The following is a 17,879-nucleotide window of genomic DNA, read 5'->3' on the forward strand; positions in this document are numbered from 1 at the left end:
GTATGACAATAGTTTATTACATTCGAATATAACTTAAAATCAGTCTTTAATGACTATACACTGTAAAACATTATTTTTATGATTTGTTATCACAACATTTTTTCTTTTTTCAAATCAACTTAGATAATTAATGTGGTTCAGATAACAAAATATTTTGAGTTTCTGTTGATTAAATCAATCGTCTTCATTGTATGAACTCAAATTTTTAATTTCAATGAACTCAGTCAGGTAACAGACTTTTTTTAAAGTTAAACCAACAATTTTTACAGTGATAAAATAGTGGATTTAACATTAAATTCAGTCAGTTCAAGAATAAATTATGCATTTTTATATATATAATTTGATAAAATTAAAAGTGCAGTTTCATGTCTATCCTTGTATTGTTCAACTGCTCAAGGTTGATATGGGATTTAGAAATTAATAACCTTTAGAGTAACAACACTGACATGAATTGCATATTTTTCCTTACAATAATGTCTCATACACAATATATACATAACCCATGCATGCTGACAAATCATATTATAATGTCTCTTTCAGCATTCCAATATAAATGCATACGTGTATTTTAGATGCTGTAGATGCAAGTTTAACCACCTTTTAATTGATCTTCAGTCCTGCAGTGTAACAAATGAATTTGTCAAAGTGCAAATATTCCGTGTAGTAAAATTATTAGAGTAAAATGACAGCAGCTCTACAACATGAAGATGCGCGTGCCAGAGTCCCGCAGGAGCATTTGGATTGCAAATCTGGCAGCAGCAGTGGCAGGTCATGGCACGTTACACCATTTCAGCAGCCTTGGGCTGTTTAGGCAAATGAGAGTGTGTGGCTGGCAGAGGCAGGGCATTTACCCTCTCTCTCCCCCTCTCTTTACTGCCTCTTATTCAAATTTGGGTCAGGGGTGAGGATTTCTCACGTCACACAAGCTTGCAGGCAAGATGGCGCTCGGAAAGCTGTGAGATGTGAAAACAGAATGACTGTTTGAAGAGCTTCTGTCGATGCTTTAAGGTAAAGATACTTTATTATTGCATTCGCGTGTGGTTTGTTGTTGTGAGGGAAACATAACTGCGATTTAACGGGGTTTGTGAGGGGTTTCTTGTTTTGTTTTATTTTTTAAAGAAACACTGATTCCTCCAGCATACTGCTTTTATCGCGTGCCCACTGGGCTTTTAATGCACACACGGCGCGAGCGTAGCCTGGCAGAGGCAGATTATGTGTGTTTTATCCAAAAGACTTATACCTGTTTCAGCACTGCTCAAGCTGGAGCCAAAGGCAAAACCTTTAAGACATGATTTAGGTGTATACTGCATCTTTATACTTTAGTAAAAATGATCAGTCTTCACCTTGATGGCAAAACCCGATCAGTGGCCCTTTATGTGGACAGCATTCCTGTTTCACCCCTCCCTCAGTGTGTGTTTTACCTTTTTTACATGTATAATGCTCATATGGAATATTTGTGCATTGTTAATGCATGCATTAAACATTTATAATGCGCTTATCATGTAATATGTGTGCATTTAGATGTCAGAATGAATATTTTAGGTCATCCATGTTTGTTTCACTAAATGCATGAATGCAAATCGTAATTTATTAGTGGAAAAAATAAGTGTAAACCTGATTTATGTTGGTATCTGTCGAGTCTTGCCTGCTGTGTTTGTGTGCATGTACATTGGGATCATCATGACTGTGTATAATGATGATGAAGCAAGGCTGGTGGAGTAATTGAGTTGGTTTCTTTTGCAATAATGATCTATGTGAGACACTTTTTGCCCAGCATAATGGTTTTGTGTTTCAGTTTATATGTATATTTTAAGTGTTGTGACAGGTCACCAATGCCACTGTAGTTTTGGTTTCTTACTGATATCCCAATGAAGATTTTTAGGTTGTTATTGTTTGTATCTTGACATGCATGTATTGTAGATCTCTCTTTATGAGGGAAATATATGTTAGTTGTATTCGTTTTGCATTATGAAGTGCATCTGAGGTTCTAAAGTGCTTTTGTGGTTGTTATTCCAATGATGCATGAATGTTATATTAAATTATTTTACTTGTATATCTTGAGGAGCGCTTGAAGGACCCTTTTAATCTCATCCATTTTAATGGGCTGGGGGAGGGGGCTTGTTTTACAGTGGTTGGTGGTGGTGGTTTAGATCAGTGCCACACCATTAAAGCAACTCCCTTTCTGGGTGACAGTTTGCTCGAATGAGACGTATAAGAACTTTTTAACCAATGATATTGTGATTTTGTGCACAATATCGGGCACATAAAACTTGTCCCTGATATGTCTCTTGTCCATGCTGTCGTGATGAATGTTTTCAAGGTAAGCAAGCCTGCAGATGCAAACCAGGCGCTGATGTTTAGGTCCATGGTCCAGTGAGGCTTATCTTCAAATTGTAGAGGCTGTGTCCAAACGCTTCTCTGCGAGCTCGAACTGGCCCTGTCTGTCATGATTGTTTTGCTGTCCTCTACAAAGGTCAGAGAAAACGAGAATAAAAGATGTGTTTAACAGATGTAGTGGCATTCGTGTTAAGATCTAATCAATACTATTATGAAAGGCAGCCCTCGGTTTCTGCTTTGAATAATGCAGATGATCAGATCTATTGAGTGAATGGGGCGGGAATGGCACTTGAAGACAGTTTATTTAGAGCCATTATCATTGGGAAGATTATGAATTGTGATGTGGGTTTGCCTTTTCACACCCAGTTCTGTTTGTTTGCGTATTGGTTTGGCTTTCAAAGGAGCACTTTTCCTCCATTTTGTCATGAAATTTACGATGTTTTTGACAGCTTTATCTGTTCATCTAGTCATTCCACCTGTACTAGTCTTGTCTGGTTGGGTAATAATGATGAAGTACGTTTGACTTGTTATTCTTCAAATCCCCCTCATGGTTTTTAACAGGAAAATGGTGGTAACCTTGTTTGTTGGTTGATTGAAATGATTCAACTTGAGTCCATTTCGATTCTTCACCTCATCTTAAAAAAAACAAACAAAAAAAACGTCTTATTCCTATCCTTTCACTTCCTCTAATCCCTCTCTATTGTAGCTTAGAATAATCTGAGCACTGCCTATAACTTGTATGATGAGCACTTATTGTCTGTTTGCCTCATCATGGTGACTCGCTTGTTGTATTCCTCACTTGTAAGTAAGTCGCTTTGGATAAAAGCGTCTGCCAAATGAATAAATGTAAATGTAGAATATAGGTTAATAGCCTCTATTTAATTAAGTTTAAACCTTTTAGGCCAGTTTAGATGTGTGTATAATGCATGCATTGTACGCATGTTGCTTTAAGGCATCACCCATGTCTGAAATCTTGCCTAACATGCTTGGCATGTTTATTGACTATCCTTTTAACCTGAAACCTTTTAACCACTTCTTGGGCAAAACAGACATGATTGTGTAGAGATGCTGACGAATATGAATGTGATTTATCTATTGAGGGTTATTCCAGGGTTGCCCAATCTGGTTGAGTGGTTGGTTTTGCCTCAGATTCCCTAATTCTTGGTTTCAATAGTTGCTCATATATGTTATATTTTGGATTTAATGTGTTGTGATCTTCTGTTTGGTTTTCAGTGATTTTGTTTTATGTAAAAGTGCGAAATGCACTGAAGTTTTGTATAGAGGGCATTTGAAACAGGTTTGTGAGAATGTGGTTGTTTGCTGTCCTCTGACAATTTTAGTCAGTAGTGAGTTTAGCCCAGCCCAGCCCACAATGACATGCATGTGAACCCTGACTTTTGGCACTTTTGGTTTATCCACAAAATACAGCAAAAAAATATTCAAGAAATGTTCTTCACTTCTCCAACTGTATGGCATTATTCAAAATGATCAATAGTGTAATCACAGTGCAAGTTGACTTTTTGTAAGAATTGATTTAATACACGTTTCTGGTCTTACCGTGCATTTTTCATTGCTGCACATTATTCCAAATAAAAATCATACTTAATCTCACTCTCAAGCAAGTTTGAAGCAATTTTGTTGAATAATATCCATTTTCAATTATGTCAGATTACAGACCTAAAAATAGTTGAATACAGTAAAATAGAGCCAGCAGCTTGTTTGTCGTCATCATTAAGAAGGTTTTATGCATGTTTTTTTGTTGGAAATAAAAAACCAGTACTCTTTTGTAGCTAAAATAGGGCGTAACATTGAATGAAATGCACACAGGCAGTGAACGAGCGCCTTAAATTCTTCAGATAAGTGATATTGTGTTATCTCTTAGTTGAGGTCATTCATCGGATTATTTGGATCAGGTTTGCTTGGCTTCTAGGTTGGCCCGGGTCTCTCGAGCCTGGTGGTTGGTTACAGTACGCGCTTAGATCTTAATGTCTGTAGGCACATATGGAAGTGTCTCTTATCAAGTTAACCCACCTGATGTTATTAAAACCAAACTTGCATCAGCGTTCTTGGTGATTTTAGTGTTTTAGAGTTTTTAGTCACCTTAAATCTTCACCAAAACTTTTTGGCACTTTCAAAATGTATTATGTTTACAGTTTTTTTTTTTTTTTTTGTTCTTAAAAATTGCTGTAGGGTAGATATGATGTGTGGATGCATCTCATGAATAATGTTTTGTTTCGCCAATGCCCTCTTTCATAAGAGCAAAAGTGCTCTCTGTGTTTTTATGGCATTAAGACAATAAAATCGGGGCCCCAGGGGTCCGTGCCACCGGATAAGCTTGTTTATGAGGTTGAGCGCAGTCCTTGCCAGACTTGTTTACCCGTGTTGTTACTGGCCCCTTTTGCACTTTGACTTTTTTTCAGGCAGCAATCTATCTGATTAGAGTAGTTGTTTCATCTCTGGGATGGGACTGCTGGTTTTTGAGGAGAGGTCGGAATGTCGGCAAAGCAATTGAAAGACCAGCAGCATCTTATCAAGACTTGTGTGCAACTTCTAGATAAATGTGTTTCTCAAACGTCTGTTGTCTTTTGTGTTTTGGGCAGTGGGTTTTGGGTGATATCAAAGTTTGCCCTTACTGTTGTGGTTTATTGTTATTTAGGTAGTTCTTTAACTGTACCACTGTACTTGAGGCCTATAAGTAACATGAGAGATGGTATTGATATCATGCAAATATGATAGTTTTAGGGCTGGGCATACTGTTTTTTTTATTGTGACAAGTAAATTGAGATATTAGAGAAGCCATGTTTTCCCTTTATAATGCAGTAAAAAATGGCTGATTAATAAACAATTTGTCCTTTATTTTTTGTGCATTCTTGATGATTATTTGATGATTCATATTTAATTTGTATTAGTATTAGTAATGTACTACATTGATACATTGGTGGGAATTAAATATCCAGTGAAATTCACTCCATATATATTTTATCAAATTTCCTGAGTAATCATTAGTCTGCTTTAAGCAGTCTTGAACTCTGCTGACTGAAATTCTGCTGACTGACTGGTTTCCTGTCTCCATTATTGGTTTTGGCTTGGTTGTACATTGCCATCATGAATTGGCTATAAATAGTTAATCTGTGTTAGACTGAATTCACTGGAACAACTGATAAATATTCAGCATGGTTTATAAACACATGTTTCCCCCCAATTTTGTGGGTTTCAGAAGTAGTTATTTTTAGGCTTTCATTTAAATCAGTATTATAATGGCTTTTATTGACTCAAATATGCAAGGATAAGCTTTTACAATAATCCAGTAAAAAAGTTTTCAATTGGGTGTTCCTCAGGGACGGGTCCTTGCTAATTTTGGTCATTAATTGTTCATAAACAAGGCATTGAATAATCACAATGTGGTGAAATGTGAAAATGTGTTTGGGCATTGTGCAAAGATAATTCTGTTTTTGACACGCCAGTCTCGGTTGGTCTGAGTGCCAGAAACCTTCTTTGCTGCATTACAAAGATTCTGCTGCAAGCCGGGGCCTGTTCATCCTGTGGAAAGGGTGCTGGTTTACCTGTTTCCCACCACACCCTTGGTGATATACCAGCTCAGGTTTCAAGCTGTCTGTCACACAGGCCCATCGCTGACGTCCACTAGCCTTTTTCACCCAACCCCCATATCACAACAAAAGGACTGACCCTGGAGGCTGGCATTAATGACTGCTGGCAGGGACGTTAAGCCATAGTGGACGCCCTCAGAAGAAAAGAAATTGTGTTACTGTTCAGGCCTTTTATCCCTTCTCTGCTTTTAGCTGAAAGTTGAGAATTTATACACACTTAAAGAATAAGATGCCAGCTTGTGCATACTACATGCTTTCTCCACAAGCATGCTTTCTCCACAAGCATGCTTTGATGGCAGATACCATAGGTGCTGTGGTCTGGATTTGTGCTTAATAGTTTGAATTAGCTTAGAATTTCTAGAGTTTATTTAAGACCCTGTTCTGGTTGTATGTATTATCTGGTGATGTGGATTGGATTGGTCGCAAGAGTTTTGTGGCTTTTATTAAATGTTTGTTCGCTTCAAGCTTATCTGTATGCTAGTGTTCTGAAATATTGACAGTTTACTTTTAGCAGCTGTACATATTTAATATTTACTATTATTCTTTGTTAGTAGAGTTAACCAAAATTAGTTGTGACTTTGTCCAATCAGATGCATTCTAGAATGTCACAGCTTGCTGGTCAGTCGCAGGGGAGAGGTATTCTCCCCCTGCGACTGACCAGCAAGCTGTGACTTAACTATTGGCTATTTAAAAATAAGGGACAAGTGCTTCAATATACCACACCCAATTGTAAATATGTCAACATGGGTCAGAAAACCAGCAAAGTGACAGAGAAACAAACATGTTTTTGCTACAAGTGTTTGCTGTAGAACTGAATGGTTTTTTTTTTCCTTGACAATGACTAACTTTTTTTTTTTTTTTTTTTTTTTTTTTTTTTAGGTTTCATAGGTGAAGAAAAAGAAGTTGGAAATGGAATTGCCAAATCATGCCAAACAATTGCTGCTGCAGCTAAACCAACAAAGAGCCAAAGGTTATCTGTGTGATGTGATCATAGTAGTAGAAAATGCCCTTTTTCGGGCACACAAGAACATCCTGGCAGCCAGCAGTATCTATTTCAAATCTCTTATCCTTCATGACAACTTGATTAACCTCGATACGGACATGGTCAACCCGTCGGTTTTCCGGCAGGTTCTAGACTTCATTTACACTGGCAAGCTTTTGTCGTCTGATCAGTTCAGTGACCACAATTTCAATGCCCTTCTAACGGCAGCAAGCTACCTCCAACTTCACGACTTGGCTGCTCTCTGCAGAAAGAAGCTCAAGCGTAACGGGAGATCCCTACTTAATAAACCCACCACCCCTACCAATGGAAGAACTTCTAGGAACCAAAGGCTGTCCTCTACACCTGTAACTCCAAACCAAATGTCAGGGTTAAAAGACAGTGAGAAGACAAAGAGGCATGAGGAGCTACTCAAAGATGACTTGTCTGAGGATGAGATGTTTGGGAGAAACGCCCACTGTGCCACCTCTGTGAATTCGCTCAGTCCCTCAACGAGTAAGAACGGAAGCAACGGCAGTTGTGGCATGCAAGAACTTGGCCTAGACCTTTCCAAGAAAAGCCCCTCAGGGAGCACAGCCACTGAAGAAGTCAGTCCCAGCAGCATCCCACAAGAATCACCTCAGTCTGCCTCAGAATCCACAGCCAACAGTGCCTCATTTGATGAGAACACCAACACGCCAAACCTCACCGCTGGAGAGCCCATGGAGCTGGGTGGAGGAGAATGCGAAGAGAGTCAACCACTTCCAGAAGTTGACCAGCATAAAAGCTCCCGGCAGGTTGCCCGGCAGAGGCGGCAAACCAAGAGCGAAGGCAAAAAGGTCGAAGATGCGGAACGTGGAACTTTACCCAACGGCGTCGCCAAAAGATTGAACGTGGCTGGGGAGAGGCTCCCTGGTGGAGGAAAAGGCAACTCCGAAGTATCCTACCAGTGTAAAGATGAAGAGGAAGGTTTAGAGAATGGTCAGGAGCAAAGTGAAGAGAGCGGACAGAGCGAGAGCGAAGGTGGGCGGAATAGCACCAATTACGTCTACCGCCAGGAAGGCTTTGAGCCTGCACTCGGTGACAACCTTTATGTTTGCATTCCCTGTGGTAAAGGCTTCCCGAGCTCTGAGGAGCTGAACGCCCATGTGGAGACCCATACAGAGGAAGAGTTGTACATCAAAGAGGAGGATGATGAAGTAGAAGCAGAAGACTTGTCTGCGCAAATAACCCATGTCCACGGCCCCGAGTCGCGTCGCTTCAGCTGCTCGGTCTGCAACAAGACCTACAAAGATCCGGCCACTCTTCGTCAACACGAGAAGACCCACTGGCTCACCCGTCCCTTCCCCTGCAACATCTGCGGCAAGATGTTCACCCAACGCGGCACCATGACGCGCCACATGCGTAGCCACCTGGGGCTGAAGCCCTTTGCCTGCGAAGAGTGCGGCATGCGCTTTACCCGCCAGTACCGGCTCACGGAGCACATGCGGGTTCACTCAGGTGAGAAGCCGTACGAATGTCAGCTATGTGGGGGCAAATTTACCCAGCAGCGTAACCTCATTAGCCACCTACGAATGCATACCTCCCCGTCATAAGCCAAAGACACCTTGAACAGGAGACCCTTAGCAAAAAGAGTCAATGCACACCTCTTCCTTTTGAAGTACACTGCAAGGAGCCGATAACCCAAAGCAGGATTCTCTTCTGCTGTAAATTTACAGGAGGAGCCTTTCAAACAATGAGCCCCAACAATGGAAAGAATAAACCAATCGGTATGAGTTTATGGGCTTATGCTTTTTTTTTTTTTTTTTTCTTTTTGAATATTGCTGTGAATGTAAAAAATGGGTACTAATGTTGTTGTATGATTTCTTGGGATATTGTGACCACTCTCAACCACTGCAATCCATGCTTTGCTTTTACGATTATCTTGAGTCCATGTGGTCTGTCTGATATTCCTTCTTTCCATTCTTGGTCCTTGATAAAAGTATCACTCTGTTCTGGTGGTATAGTCTATGTAAAACTCTCAGCAAGGTTTGGGCTTGTAATGACCAAGTTATTCTATATACAAAGGTTAAATTCTTTGAAGTGTCTCCTAAGGGTCTCAAAGATAGTGTTGTCAGACATGCAAGGATGGCTTGTCTGTCATCATTTATGTGGTGTTTCATAAAAGCTTTGTGCATCCAACCAAACATTTCCCAGTATACCTACTCTGCACATCACATCCATTGGCTTTATTCTAGGTGTAGCTGGAAAACAGGGTCTTTGATAAGGTTTGTACCGTGGTTGATTCAGTTATCAGTACCCTGCTCCTACATCTGGATTCAAGCCAATGGCAAAGTGATGACGAGAGGCCATGGGTGTCCTTTATCGTTTACTCGTATAGTTTATAGGGGGTTTACTCTCAAAGAAAAGCCAAACTTAAAGGTACTTGTTTTTAGATTTCTTTAGATAACTTATTGATATGCTTCTGTGAATGTTTTAACTGGAAATTCTTTCCTTTTATTTCTTTTGGGATCAGAGAGGGTTGGTTTGGGTGATGGGTTGGGCAGGGTTCATTTTAGTGATGTTGAACTTCATAAATTCTGTCTGTACTGTTGTTTTTCACTTTTTTGATTTACGTTTTTTTTCCCTTCACTGAACAAGGCAAGTCCATATGGACTTGTCTCATTGCTACCTCTTAATTAAGAACAATACATTCATTGGAACTATGGAGGTCTCTGAATATAGATGTATAAAGTTTGCTGAGGCTTTCAAAGTAGTTGTCACCTGCCCATCAACAAAGGTTTTAAGTTTTAAAAGCATTAATGTAGAGAATAGCTTCTTTGGGCGCATGTATTTAAGGTATTGAGAGTTTTATGTCAGAGAAATCCAAAGATAAATTTAATATTGGGGAGAATGGCTTACCAACAAATATTTCCTGTAGAATATCCCTACCAAAGGTTTTAGATTGCATTGCAAGAGGTAAGGATGTACTTTTGTCTTTTTAGTTCTCGACGAAGAGCAATGTAGAGGGATGTTAGTTTGTACTTGACATTTTACTAAAAACCAATGAACTTCTGTCTTCTGGTGGATGGTGGGCCACTGGCTTTCCATTTTTTGAAGTTTACAGTTAGTTTCTCAAGAGTGTCTTTTGGTTTCTTACTTTGTCTGCAGAGAGACTTCGAAGAACTTCAGAAGGACTAATTTGTTTTAGTTCAGAGCAAGAAAAAACCGCAAGAGAGCATAACGAGCGTTGTAGGTTTTTGTTACGTGTCGACCATACTTGGAAAGCTTACTGAATGAGGAGGAATTGATGCACTGGATTGCTTATTAGCCATCAGCCCCAAATAAAACCTTGTTCCAAGACGATGCTAAGTTATGTGGCGTCGCTTACAAACCATCATCATTTATTCATTCGAGGTATAGGTATTATGTAAAGTGTGCATGCTGAAAAGAATTTATGGTTATTCAAAATGCTGGTAATTGTGTCGGGTGAATGTTACATGGTCAGTGTTGGTGCAAACGCTGATGGATGTATTTATAGTTCAGTGCTGAATTCTTCGCTGCCATCTTCATTTCATAACTCGGTTACAGATTAATTATTTCGCCAATCCCAGTGTATCACATTCCATGAGTAATTTTTAGCCTTCTTAATGTAAAAGTCTTAATGGCATTCCTTTTTTGGGGGATTTTTTTTTTTTTCTGGTTCTTTCTCCAAAGTCTTGTGTTTGTGCTTGCTAACGATGAACTTTGGGGTGCAGCTATAGTCGTGTTATTGGAGCAATGTTTACAGACGTCTTTTTCCTGGAATCCTTTTGGTCTTTAATTCGCCTGCTCAAACTTTGGAGACGTTTATCATTTCTATATAAACCCATTCTCAATATTCATGTCTTTGCACCAAAGCTAACCCAAATAGCCAGTTATATAAGAATGCAAGACAGTCACCAAAAAGTCCTGTTTTCAAAGTTGTGCATATCTTGGATGTTAAAATTTGTTTTGTTACAGTATAAGTGCGCTCTGGTGTTGATACACATCTCAACTCAGGGAGACTTTTTAAATATTTTTTGATGATGTTGTCAGTTGCACTGAAATGGATTCCAGGAAAAAGTTCCCACTGATATCTTGCTAATTTACAAGCACTTCATTTGAATACCATCAAAGAACCGATGTCTTGGGTGATACTAGGCTCTGTTGTCGATTCCAGCGTTTGAGACTATAGCTGAGAGAACTGGAAGAGCAGAAAAAGGATGACAAAAAGTTTCAAACTGTGACAATAATATTTCTACTTCAAAACTTCAGGGATAGTTCTGCATATTTTGAAATGCGGAGCTTTCGACTACATTTGTAAGACTGTGTCAATACTGTGTCAATTTCTGTATTTTATTGATGAAAAGCAAAACACTAGTTTCCTACGAAATAGATTTTATGAGTGTGTTCCCATTTCAAAACGCCTTCAAAAAAACAAAAACAAAAACAAAGCCAGAGATGTACATGGAAGAGTTTTACTTTTAAGTTCCAGAGTGTTTTTTGAACAAAAAAAGAAAAAAACTGAAAAAAAAAAGCATTCTAGTAAGCGCAAACTGTATAAACTAATAAGATGAAAGCTCATACCCAAATTTTCAGACTATTTTCTAAAACCAAAGCACATTTTGAATGATTGATTGATTGACAGCTTGTCTGACATTAAATATACTTGTGTATAATATCTCATTGTTTACATAAACTCTTTACAGTCATAGACCTCAGGTGAGGGGAGGCCAGTTTGAACCTGCTTCTGTGTGTCACCATCTCTAAACGAAAGCAAACCGAATCGTAACCGTGTGTCTTACCCTGTGAATGTAGCCGCATGCTTTTGATTTCGGTCGGCTACAGCATTGGATTTGCTATTTTGGCCCTTTAAGACGTGCCGAGACATCCCTTATGAAAATCATATTGTCCTTGACATGATTATTTTTATGAATGTGCTGCTTTTTTTTTTTTTTTTTTTTTTTTAAATATGTAAATACGCATGAATAAAAGTACATACACATTTACCTCAAAGTAACTTTTTAGGACTTGCTGCATATCTATATCTATATATATATATATATAATATAAATAAATATATTTTATTTTTTAAGGTTTTTTTTTTTAGTCATCTTTCTCTTGATATTTTTTTAGTTTATTTTAGTCTGTTTTAAAAATGTGTTGTATGTATTCTGAGCTGCCTGATTTTTCCATTGTCCACAAAAGAAGCATCTTAAAAACCGACTGGCCTCTCCTCCGTCTACATTGGTGCAAACACTTACTGACAGTGTTCACTTTTTTATCAAATGTCTATTGTCAGTGATGAATGTATTTATTTGTTTGATCCTGTTTTGACTTTTTAAGAGTTTGGATGAGACGACGTGTCTTCAGGGTCTGAGTTTATTCTGTTGTAGTAAGCTGAGAGGTAAATTAAAAAAAAAAGAAAAAAAAAGACACAAGACAGATAATTTTCAAACCTGTGAAGATGTAGACATGAGGAATGTATTTCTCCATGAAGTGTCCATCATAAAGGATGTATCCCACATCGTTTTTGTAATTTTTATCTCACTCAATGCATGCACATGTTCTGGATCATGTGTTTTCTGTCACAGACACTTGAAGGCTGTCGATTTTAAATGTTCTCTGTCTGTACGCCTCTGCCCACCGATACAGGAAGGGACCCTTTAGAATTGCGTCAAAGGCATTCAAGGTTGTGTTTTGTGTACCGAAAGCTGCCATGTTGCTGCGCGCTGTGATTCAAGGCTGCCGGTCGATTCCGTTGTTTATTATTTACAAATGCCCAACAGAGCCAAAGGTTTTTCCTAAGAAACGCTTGCATCTCTTCACTTTCTCATTAGCCAACAGAATGCAGATGCATCTTATTACTGTAAGATCACATATCTTTTTAAGCTTTATAAAATGCACTTTCTAAGTTCTCACCGAGGTCCTTTACGCAAGATCTAGGCGATTTCATCTTATCAGTTATTTACAAATCGCAACGTTTACTTGTCTAAACAATTTATCTCACACTTTTTTGCTGCTAATGTGTAGTTTTGTCCAATTCTACATATCCCAGATAGTATTATGTTGTTGTTGTTTTTTTTCTTCTGTCAACATAACTGGTAAGTGTTAGGCGTTCATAGGGACCTCAAGTTACCAAACCAACCCAAACAAACTAAACCAAAGCCAGATTTACAAGCATGTGCATAGCAGGTGGGCATGATTCCCATATGTTTTCACTTAAACGCCATATCACGTTTAAATGCTAGAGCGTTAGTCATCCTAGCCTGTCCATAAGCATTCCAATAACTTTATATGCTGATTAATATTTATTTTCAGTTCGAATGAAAGCAGGATGTCGGATTAGAGAGGAATTTGGAGGGGGGGAAAAAAAAGTCACCAGTAGAAGCATTAGTTTGGCGCACTTGTGAAGGAAGACAAGTTGCCCTTGACGATTATTAGCTGGAATTACTGTTGCGTGTGTGTTTTCGGTCAGCATTGAACACAGCTCGCAGACAACACGGCGGTTTCGCCTTCCTCAGAGAGCTTGTATTCAGGTCAGAGCTACATGCAGCTCGAATTCTGTCTCATGTGAATAAAACAGTGTACAGAGCTCATCTCACGTTCACAGTCTTAATGTACAGCTACCAGAAGTCATTTTAGAATCTTTTCATTAAAATCTTGATCAAAAAAATTCTGGTGTGTTTGAATTCCTTCCTGTTTGTTTGCGTTTATCACTTACAATGGAAGTAAATGTGACAATCTCTTTTTGACATTGGCTGTGCAAAGTTATAAACTACACTCTAAAAATGCTGGGTTAAAAACAACCCAAGTTGGGTTGAAAATGGGCAAACACAGCGATTGGGTTAAATGTTTGCCAAACGTGCTGGGTAGTTTTATTTAACCAATGTTTAAAAATATGGCTGGCTTAAAATGAACCCAAAATTGAAATTTTATTAAATTACTTAAGGCAACAGTAATAATCAATAGGTGAACATTTATTAATAAGCAATTTAATAAATGTTTGTTTAAATTTTATTCATTTAAACTTATTAATAAATGTTAATTTCCAACATATTAAAACAACCCAATTGCTGGGTTTGCCCATTTTCAACCCAACTTGGGTTGTTTTTGAGTGCAGAATTACACAAATAACTAGAAATACATCTGTTTGTTTGACAATTTTATAGCTCTAATGTTTTAAAGAAAGAACTAATGCAAGTGCTTTAACAAAAAAAAGTCGTACCTCGACTTTTTGTGCCTTCAAAGTGCTTTATTTAATAAATAAATACTATATAAAATGCCCCATTTCCTTCCATTGTAAGTGTACTTTAATGCATTGCAAAGTGCATTGCTTTATACGTGTTATTGATTGAACTAAAGGATGAGTTGAAATGATTTTCTGCTGAACGTTTCAAGTTCATTCACATTCAAAGCAACTGCACTTGAGTTTCTGCACCATCCACAGCCGAACGTTGCATCAGTGAGCCCGGGGGTCACCGATGATTAATGACGAGGGGGCGAGAGAGAATCTGGTCCCCTCCCCCCGGCCGGGCTCTAACCGGCCGTGGCACAAGGGGTCCGTCTGCCATCTGGGAGTCCCTCTCAGAGTTTCACCAATCAGAGTTGGCGGCTCTCTCCTTCACCAGTGCTTTTCTTTCTCTTTTGCTCGGCATTCTCGTGGCCGTTTAGACTGGCCCTCCTTTTGTTCCCCCCCTCCAGGCTTGCCAGTGTATGTCAAGAGGCCAGCGTGCACCTCCCTACCCCAAGGGAAAAGAGGGTTGGCATTTTTTATGGTCCTTGTGTGGCTGATTCTACGAGGCCATTAAGCCCCGCCTCAAGTGGTGTCACATGCCAAATGACCCTGAATGGGGTCAGTTTCAGGCACAATGAGTTGTATGTTGATGCCACCTCCCCCCGCTCGCCCCGTCTGCTAAGTATAGATTAACTATAGACACATCTGCGAGGAGGCAAAATCACATGCAGATCTTGCAGGAAACCCTTAAATGCATGAAAGGCCTTTCAGCGTCCAATGCCCATGGTCGTGGCATCTGCTGCACGATTCAAATTTGCATTCGAAAATGTTGCTCTTGGTTAAGGCAAGCTTGTAGTTCAAGTTGGTGATTTGAACAAACCTGAGCCAGATTTGGGCCTGTAAGAAACCACCTAGAAAATGTTGTAACTGCAAAGCAACAGGCTGATAAACATCATTTAGCAATTGTAAAAATGCACTCTTAAAAACACTGGGTTAAAAACAACACAATTTTGGTTGTTTTCAACCCAAGGGCTGGAGAAATATAGGACAGAACACATGTTGGGTTAACTTTACCCAGCAAATTGGGTTGTTTATTTAACCCCGCATAATGGGTTGATTCATTTTTACCATAATACCAGCTTTTTTACTTCATACATGAATCAATGTTTACGGATTAACTTAAAGGGATAGTTCACCCAAAAATGAAAATTTGATGTTTATCTGCTTACCCCCAGCGCATCCAAGATGTAGGTGTCTTTGTTTCTTCAGTAGAACACAAATTATGATTTTTAACTCAAACCGTTGCTGTCTGTCAGTCAAATAATGCTAGTGGATGGGAACTTCTACAATAACAGTAAATAAAACTTGCTTAGACAAGTCCAAATTAAACCCTGCAGTTCGTGACGACACATTGATGTCCTAAGACACGAAACGATCGGTTTGTGCGAGGAAACCGAACAGTATTTATATCATTTTTTACCTCTAATACACCACTATGTCCAACGGCATTCATCACTCGATTCATTTGGTCTGATCGCGCTCTGACAACAGCAGTGATGTCTCGCGCATCATTGAAGTATATGAGCGAGACATCACTGCCGCTGTCAGAGCGCGATCAGACCAAACGAATCAAGTGATGAATGCTATTGGACATAGTGGTGTATTAGAGGTAAAAAATGATATAAATACTGTTCGGTTTCTCACGCAAACCGATCATTTTGTGTCTTAAGACATCAATGTGTCGTCACGAGCCGCAGGGTTTAATTTGGATTTGTCTGTCGTGTTTTATTTACTCTTATAGTCCAAATTCCCGCTGACTTGCATTATACCACTGACAGACGGCAGCGGTTGTAGGTAAAAATCATCATTTGTGTTCTACTGAAGAAACAAAGTCACCTACATCTTGGATGCGCTGGGGGTAAGCAGATAAACATCAAATTTTCATTTTTGGGTGAACTATCCCTTTAAATCCTCCCCAAACTTTTTTTTAAATACTCCTCACAACCACTAGTCTGCATGATAATTCCTTTATTTTCAATTATATTTTATAGTATAGCATATTTTATATTGTTTTATTTCATATTGCCTACTGTGACTGACTCCATAACCAGTCCATAAATAATCAGTGTACAATTCTGAGAACATATTTTAACATCCTAAGTACTTTTTATTCTGTATCTTTTTTAATAAAATCATAAAATTTTATGCAAGGCATCAGGTGTTTCCATAACACGAAAAGAACTGATGCAACACTCGTTTAGGTGACTCACATCGCGCCCCTGTATGTTGCTTTGCATAAAATGAAACGATATACAGAACAATAACGAATTTTTAAATAAAATAAAATGTACACAAACCTGTATTTTCCTGAAGACATGCACCAATTTGATGGAGCTGTACTGATCTCTCCTGAAGAGGGTGCAAAACTCGCGATAAATAACTCAACCCCTCGGTTATGTCTGACCCAGGATCTGGGTTACACTAAAACTACCTGAACGCTGGATTGTTACGTCTGACCCAGGATCTGGGTGACACAAAAACCACCCGAACGCTGGGTTGTTACGTCCGACCCAGGGTCTGAGTGACCCAAAAACCACCCGAACGCTGGGTTGTTACATCCGACCCAGGATCTGGGTGACACAAAATCTACCCGAATGCTGGGTTGTTACGTCTGACCCAGGATCTGGGTGACACAAAAACCACCCGAACGCTGGGTTGTTACGTCTGACCCAGGATCTGGGTGACACAAAAACTACCCGAACGCTGGGTTGTTACGTCTGACCCAGGATCTGGGTGACACAAAAACCACCCGAACGCTGGGTTGTTACGTCTGACCCAGGATCTGGGTGACACAAAACCTACCCAAAACGCTGGGTTGTTACGTCTGACCCAGGATCTGGGTGACACAAAAACCACCCGAACGCTGGGTTGTTACGTCTGACCCAGGATCTGGGTGACACAAAAACCACCCGAACGCTGGGTTGTTACGTCCGACCCAGGATCTGGGTTACACAAAATCTACCCGAAACGCTGGGTTGTTACGTCTGACCCAGGATCTGGGTGACACAAAAACCACCCGAACGCTGGGTTGTTACGTCTGACCCAGGATCTGGGTTACACAAAATCTACCCGAACGCTGGGTTGTTACGTCCGACCCAGGATCTGGGTGACACAAAAACCACCCGAACGCTGGGTTGTTACGTCTGACCCAGGATCTGGGTGACACAAAACCTACCCGAACGCTGGGTTGTTACGTCTGACCCAGGATCTGGGTGACACAAAATCCTACCCGAACGCTGGGTTGTTACGTCCGACCCAGGATCTGGGTGACACAAAATCTACCCGAACGCTGGGTTGTTACGTCCGACCCAGGATCTGGGTGACACAAAATCTACCCGAACGCTGGGTTGTTACGTCCGACCCAGGATCTGGGTGACACAAAATCTTCCCAAACGCTGGGTTGTTACGTCTGACCCAGGATCTGGGTGACACAAAAACCACCCGAAACGCTGGGTTGTTACGTCCGACCCAGGATCTGGGTGACACAAAACCTACCACCCGAACGCTGGGTTGTTACGTCTGACGACCCAGGATCTGGGTGAACACAAAAACTACCCAAACTCTGGGTTGTAATGTCTGACCCAGGATCTGGGTGAACACAAAACCTACCCGAACGCTGGGTTGTTACGTCCGACCCAGGATCTGGGTGACACAAAAT

The 17,879-nt window shown here is 39.9% G+C and overlaps 1 protein-coding gene across 1 annotated transcript; it reads left to right on the plus strand.

The window, feature by feature from the left end:
* Nucleotides 1–729: 729 nt before the first annotated feature.
* hic2 (hypermethylated in cancer 2) lies at nucleotides 730–13,518 on the plus strand. The gene is made up of 2 exons (XM_048181281.1): nucleotides 730–1,008; nucleotides 6,825–13,518. The coding sequence occupies exon 2, from the start codon at nucleotides 6,855–6,857 to the stop codon at nucleotides 8,517–8,519; it is 1,665 nt and encodes a 554-aa protein (XP_048037238.1). The 5' UTR covers nucleotides 730–1,008; nucleotides 6,825–6,854; the 3' UTR covers nucleotides 8,520–13,518.
* Nucleotides 13,519–17,879: the final 4,361 nt, after the last annotated feature.

This window comes from Megalobrama amblycephala, linkage group LG2 (genome assembly GCF_018812025.1).
Source record: "Megalobrama amblycephala isolate DHTTF-2021 linkage group LG2, ASM1881202v1, whole genome shotgun sequence".
NCBI classification, from domain to species: Eukaryota; Metazoa; Chordata; class Actinopteri; order Cypriniformes; family Xenocyprididae; genus Megalobrama; species Megalobrama amblycephala.